At 50.1% G+C, this 6,889-nt stretch overlaps 1 protein-coding gene across 28 annotated transcripts in view; it reads left to right on the top strand.

Moving 5' to 3' along the window:
• LPP (LIM domain containing preferred translocation partner in lipoma) overlaps positions 1–6,889 on the top strand; it is a 432,466-nt gene that overhangs the window by 406,110 nt on the left and 19,467 nt on the right. For all 28 annotated transcript variants that reach the window (XM_025202699.1, XM_014519363.2, XM_025202677.1 and 25 more), the window contains one exon: positions 4,080–4,258. In XM_025202699.1, the coding sequence (XP_025058484.1) occupies positions 4,080–4,258 (179 nt within the window). The remainder of the gene's footprint in view (positions 1–4,079; positions 4,259–6,889) is intronic.

Genomic DNA, 6,889 nt, shown 5'->3' with positions numbered 1-6,889 from the left:
ATTCCTGCTGACATACCACTCCAGTCATGCGCAAAAATACCTTCGTGCCATTCATTAGTTACCAAGGCAGTCCTTGGGCATGTAGGCTAGCCTGCTTTACCAAAGCAAAAATGGGCTTTTTAGAGCAACAGACCAAGTCCTCCTTTGCAGCAGCCTTGCTGGAGTCAGGGGTATCGCCTGGGTGTGAATCGGAGCAGCCTTTGCTCCAGCATCTTCGGGTAGCCCCTTGAAAAGAAGCGTGAAGCCAGGGAGGTACCTGAGAGCAGATATATTCCCAGGCAGGGCGGTATATGAGGGAGGTACAGGAAAGCAATGTATTCCCAGGCAGGGAGCGAGCGGGTGTTTGAAATTATTCTTGTCGGTATAGATTTGGAAGGATCAGACAAGTAAATTTCCTAGGACTTAATTTCCAATGGGGGGAAGGGGAGGTGGAGAAGGATTTAATCAAGAGAAGGGAAATTAAAATGCTTCTCTCATTTCAGTAGAGGAGCATCTAACGGTGTGACTGAGCCGAGGTTTGCAAACAGATGGCTTGTAGACCAGGACGGCACCATCCAAAAGCTACAGCACATTTGTTTCCTGTCTTGCACAGCTAGTCAGGTTGCATCAAAGCTCAATGGCCCGTGTTAGGCAAAAGAATCTAAAATCCTTGGTCACCAGCCTATAGCCAGAGACGTCTGCAACAGTCTTCAGTAAGCAAGCAAGCTTGCTGAGGAAGTGTGGGTTGGATGAATGGACTGTAAGGTGCATAGAAAGGTGCCTGGATCATCGGGTGCAATGGGCAGTGGTCAATGGCTCAATGTCTTGTTGGCAGCCAGTATCAAGTGGAGTGCCCCGGGTCAGTCCTGGGGCCGGTTTTGTTCAATATCTTCATCAGTGCCCTGGAAGATGGGATGGATGCACCCTCAGCAAGTTTGCAGATGACACCAAGCTGGGGAGAGTGGTAGATATGCTGGAGGGCAGGGCTCGGATTCAGAGACTGAGACAAATTGGAGGATTGGGCCAAAAGAAATCTCATGTGACTCAACAAGGACAAGTGCAAAGTCCTGCACTTAGGAGGGAGCAATCCCCTGCACCGGTGCAGGCTGGGGGTGACGGGCTGGGCAGCAGCTCTGCAGAAAAGGACCTGGGGTGACAGGGGACAAGAAGCTGGACAGGAGCCAGCAGTGTGCCCTTGGTGCCAAGAAGGCTAAGGGCAGCATCCTGGGCTGCAGTGGTAGGAGCATTGGCAGCAGATCAAGGGACGTGATTCTTCCCCTCTGTTCAGCACTGGGGAGGCCACATCTGGAGTCCTGTGTCCAGCTGTGGCCCCCACTGCAGAAAGGATGTGGACACATTGGAGAGAGTCCAGAGGAGAGCAGCAAAAATGGTTGTGGGGCTGGGGGACAGGACTGGTGAGGTGAGGCTGAGACAGATGGGCTGATTTAGTCTGCAGAAGAGAAGACCGAGGGGGATTGAATAGCAGCCTTCACCTCCCTGCAGGGGGGCTGCAAAGAGGATGGAGCTGGGCTGGTCTCAGTGGGGGCAGGTGACAGAAGGAGCAATGGGCTCAAGCTGCAGCAAGGGAAGTTGAGGTTGGATATTAGGAAAAGCTTTCTGACTAGGAGGGTGGAGAAGCACTGGGACAGGTCACCTAGAGAGGTGGTGCAGTCTCCATCCTTGGAGGTTTTGAAGCCCCAGCTAGACGAAGCCTTGGCTGGGACGATGTAGTTGGGGCTGGTCTTGCTTGGAGCAGGGGGTTGGACTAGATGTGACCTCCCGAGGTCCCTTCAACCCTCATTTTCTATGATTCCAAGTAAATGAGTTTCCATAGACTTGGGTAGACCCTTCCAGACAAAGACAGTCTCATCCTATGGGTGCCCGTGCTGCCCAGTTCATTCTGGATGTTGCTCTGGACTGTGGTTGTGGTGCAACCACAAGACAAAAAAACAATACCGGAGGCCCCGCTCCTGTGGACAACCTCATGCGGACCCTCCCAATGACCAGATGGACCTGGTTACCTCTCCCCCTCTCTTCTTGGTTCCTATGTTGAGCTCCCTGTGGCCTCCTAAAGCACGCTCTGCGCTCGCTGCCCTCTGCTCTACGTGGTGACCGTGAAATGTTAGAAATCTCTGGTTTACTTTACCGTTTTCTCTGTGGCATGCACTGTTCTAGCAGAATATGGGAAGTTTCTGACATGTCTGGTTTTCTAGGATAAAGCTGTGCATAAAATAAACCAGTGCCATGGTGAGGAAGTGTAGCGGTTGCAATATGTTTGGTACGGGCCCCTTTTGGTAAAGTTACAAATGCTAATCGTGAGCTTTATCGATGCGGCGCGAGCAGATGTCAGCGAAGTGTTTGGAGATGTACCAATGAAGAGCGCTCTGTAAGAGCCAGGCTTTGCTCCAACGATAGCTGCCTTCAAATTAACAGACCTGTTGCTGGGAAAATTATTTCCTTGTCCAGCCCCAGGTCATTGCTAGCTTTTACGCCTTTCCACTGAAATTCATAGGGCGGCCGCTGACTTCTCCCAAACTGCTGCCACACTCCACATGCTTCTCCATTTTATTTTTTAATCCAGTTTATTTAGTGGGATAAGTCTTGAATGAACCAATAAAAAAGCAAAACCACTTAATGAGTTAGTGATGTATGCAGAATCCAGCTACTAATATTAGGCATCTGCCGTAGATAGTGCCCCGGGTACCTGGTTTCCCAGTGCTGGCCACGTTGCAGAATACCCTTTACAGGTATCAGGAGCAGTGTGGATATGGAAACTCAGCTTGAAAACATCCCTAAAGAGAAACCAGTGCCCAGCATTGGCCTTCTCTCCGGTACATCAATCACTGTCAGTGGTGATAGCGAGCAAACAGATAGCCAAGGAACCATTCATTGAACCCTATTATTGCAAAAATATAATACATCAAGCGAGACCTTGCCGGTAATCAACCCCGAGTCAGAGTGGGTCGTGCGTACAACCATGGCAGGCAGTTCTCATGCACCACTGAAATCCAGGACTCTTCCAAAAAAGCAAGTCCTACTGACCTTTTGGCATTTGCAAGGAAAGCAAGGAGCAAGCCAGTGATCTGTTTGCATTTCACAAGGAAGATGTGGCCTCGGAGGTTAGGCACAAATGTTGCACTGTAGCATGACTCTTCTGCACTCGCTGGTGTTTCGGGTCCGGAGAGCGTATTTCGGTGCAAGGAGAAGGCTCTTGCGGCTGACCGTCTTGGGCAATGGGCAATGACGGTGCAGTCAAGTGGGCAATGACAGTGCAGTCAAGTGGGCAATGATTGTGCCATCCTCTGGAAGGGAATGTTTCCCCCCAAGATTTTCAGGGGACTCATGCAAGGCAGGAGAACTTTAGCCATCAAGTGTTGTACGTTGGCATGATTTTGCACGGCTCCCATTATTTTCCTTCCTTTTGGTATTATTTTTCCCCCTTCCAGAGATCACAGGCCCACCGGCTGCATCCCGAAATTGAACATATGGCACTTATTTGATAACTCCACGTATTCCCAGCCAGGCAGGTGGGGAGGGGATGCTCTCCCCAAGTCCAGCAAATACACCCACTGAGCTTGCCCGCAGATTTATCGCTCGCGGCTGCCAGGGTGGAACGCGTCTCTCTTTGCGTGCGCGCGTTTCAGGTGCTGGGTTTGGAAACAAGGCAAGCTGCACATCGTGTACTCACGCTGGGCAACATCGGGAGGGCAGACAGGCCCCGCGAAGACGAGTGTTTGAGGCAGATTTATACCGGCGTTTATGTAACAGATGGGGCGAGGACGGCAGGGTTGGAATGAGCCGCTGCTTTCAGCTGGAAATGAAAAACTGCTTTCTGGCTTCTGTGCTCCAGTGTCTGGTTTGGTAAATAAAACCTGCAAACCAAGGGATGTAGATAGCATCCAGCCTTTAGAGGGAGGGTATTATAGCCACGTTGCCTCCGTGCAGCTGTGAAGCAGACAACTTGAGCTTATATAGACTACAAAAAAGGCATTTTCCCCAAAGATCAGCAGTATCCCCCTAGTCCTGCCAGACCCTGTGACTGTCTAGTGCCTACCTGGCAGCCTTTTGATGTGGATGCACGGTCTTTTCTTTGCTTGCAGAACACGCTGGAGCAATGCAGCGTCTGTGCCAAGCCCATCATGGAGAGGATCCTTCGAGCCACGGGGAAGGCCTACCACCCCCACTGCTTCACCTGCGTGATGTGCCACCGCAGCTTGGACGGGATCCCCTTCACCGTGGACGCCGGCGGGAACATTCACTGCATTGAGGATTTCCATAAGTAAGGACCTCAGGGCAAAACCCTTGGTAATTTTACATGGGGAGGGGTCCTGAGTGGCTGGGACCCCTTCCTGATATGCCAGCTGAATGCTTCTTGGTCTCAGAGCTCATAGGTCTCCTTGAACACGATGCATTTTCCGCACATGGTGCAGCGCACACTTTACACCCCTTTAGCAGCTGTAGCCCTTCTCTTCCACGTCCCTTTGGGGCAACTCAGCTGCTGCTTTGCAGCAGGGGATCTCATGCTGTGCTCTGGATCCCACCAGTAGCCTGCTGAGCATTCGATGGTGCTAGCCGGCCACACGCTAGCTCTACCTTGTTTCCAGCTACTAGTTATCCTTGAGAGGAGCTAAGAGCTACCATGCTTGTAATAATTCCTAGTAAAACGTCTATTTAAGAGAGCAGCAAATCTCTGGGGGTTGTACTTTCTCTCACTTCCACTTCTTCCCCCACCTCCCCTTGCAGTCATCACAGCTCATCTAAGGAAGACAGATAGGTAGATGTAATCAGAGCAGAAATGTTTCCCTTGCTCAGAAAAGACAGACACATTACACCCCTCAATTAAAAGAGGAAATCAATACTGACAAATGTGAGTTTACATTTCAAGCATTTATCCTTTAATTTCTAGGAGTGGGGGGTGAGGGGGGTAGACTCGTGACATCGGCGTGCGGGCCTGAAAGCTCAAAGACGCCGGCTGAGTCGACGGCACAAAAAGCAGCCACGATTGAGTGGAATAATAAAATCAAATATGAAATGTGTGCGCTGAAGCCCAGATCGGCCCGTGCGCTCGGATGCAGCAGAGGCCACGGCGTGGGTCAGCCTGGTCGGGAAACCAGAGGGATCCTGTGTGGGGTAAAACGCACCCTGGACTCAGGGCCGGCAGAAAGCCGAGGCACCAGGGGAGTCCTGCTTCAACTCCGAAAGGGTTTGCCCTGCATCTCACATGCCCGTGCATGCTGGAGGCTGCTCCTTCTCTTCTCTCTGCATGAAAGGGCCTCACCTCCCTCCGGAGGAAAGCTTGAAATAAATTGCACCGTGAAGGCATTAAATGAACAGTGCTTTGTGCTGATGGAGAATGGAAAGTGTGTGGGTATAGAGCCTGAACATAAAACTCACAGGGGCTGCTAATAAGGCCGTTCCAGGGAACTGTAAAAGACCTGTTGCTTGCATCTACAGCCAAGATAAAGTCTGTCCCTTGAAGCATATTGAGCCACACTTTACCTTATCCCTTGGATCACCATACCTGATCAGCCCAGGTATAGTGATGCAAGGGATAAGTCTCCCCGCTTTCTTCTCTTGGGACGCTATTCCACAGCTGCAAGACCTCACCGGAGGTTAACGCTTTCCCTCTATAGAGGTGTATCCCACTTCTTAACTCTTTAAAAGGATTTCTTCCCAGCCCTTGTTACCCCCATCCTTTAAGGATTTGTACAGCCCTCAGATACGCTGTGCCTGGAGAGGCATATGGAGACGTCAAAAGAAAACCTCGGTGAGGAAGGGAGCAAATTGCAGTTACAAAAATCCAGCTGCAAATTTTAATACTGGACACTTGAACTGTTTTGGAGGGGGGAAAAACAAAATAAAGACATTTATTAACATAAAAAAGGTAATTCCCGCCCCCCTTTTCCAGCTCTCTGAAAAGAATGGGTTTATAAAAAACATTTCACAAAACATCTTCCTGAAAATGGTGTGAAAATGCTCGGGTTTCATTCCCCTCCCGCTGTTCCCATTTTGCCGCAGAAAAATAGAAGTTCATAACGAGAGCTTTACTTTTGGGGAATCCTGGGGTTTTGCTGGAGTTTTGGGTTTTTTTAATAAACCAAAACACTTAGTTTGAAAATTCCCAGCAGGCATTTTCACTGCTTATCTTGCGAGATGAGAACCAAATTGTGGGTGTTTCTTTCCCCGCAAAGCACCCATGCCTCCCCCTGGGATCATCTCTACATCGGAGGGTAGGAGGTGGATGGACCGATTTTGCCTTTCGAGGCAGCGGTGGCTAGGTGTGCTAGAAGTCAGGTAGAAGGTAAGGTCTCTAGGGCAGGATGGCACCTTAGAGACTGACTAGTTCAGAGAGGCATGAGCTTTCCTAGGCAACAACCTACTTTGTCCGATGCTGGGTGTTCGTCAAAGGTGCCGCCCTGCTCTACCTCCTACCTGACTCCTCGCACACCTAGCCAGCTCTGTCTCTAAAGGAAAAAATTGGGTTGTCCCCCATGGCCCAAACTGAGAAACATTAAAACATTCGTCAGCACCACATTTTAGGCAAATAGGACAAAGACAGGAAACAGCGCAGCATTAACTGCAGTTGCAGCTACAGTCATAGCACGATCCATCTGAATGGGTTTTTTCCCCAGCTATCCGGAGAGCTACTGTTTAATTCACGTTTGATTTGATCACAGTTACGCCGCTGCCTTTCATCTGCTGCCAGTGAAACAGATATTTTCTTCGACTTCTGCTGCAGACAGATTTCATTTTTTAGGCCGGGAGTTGTGTGAAAGGCGGGGTGACAGCGTTGCCTTCTGCTAGGTATTTCAAAAGAGGCTTCGAGCTGTTCCTATAGGCATTGTCCTGGGGCATTTCATACCCTCTGACCCTGCTTCCTATCCAACAGGAATAAGTTTTGGGGTGAGAT

This window comes from Alligator sinensis, unplaced genomic scaffold (assembly GCF_000455745.1).
Source record: "Alligator sinensis unplaced genomic scaffold, ASM45574v1 scaffold301_1, whole genome shotgun sequence".
Taxonomy (NCBI): Eukaryota; Metazoa; Chordata; order Crocodylia; family Alligatoridae; genus Alligator; species Alligator sinensis.
Note: the sequence above shows the minus strand (reverse complement) of the source record. Positions and strands in the feature narration are given on the sequence as shown.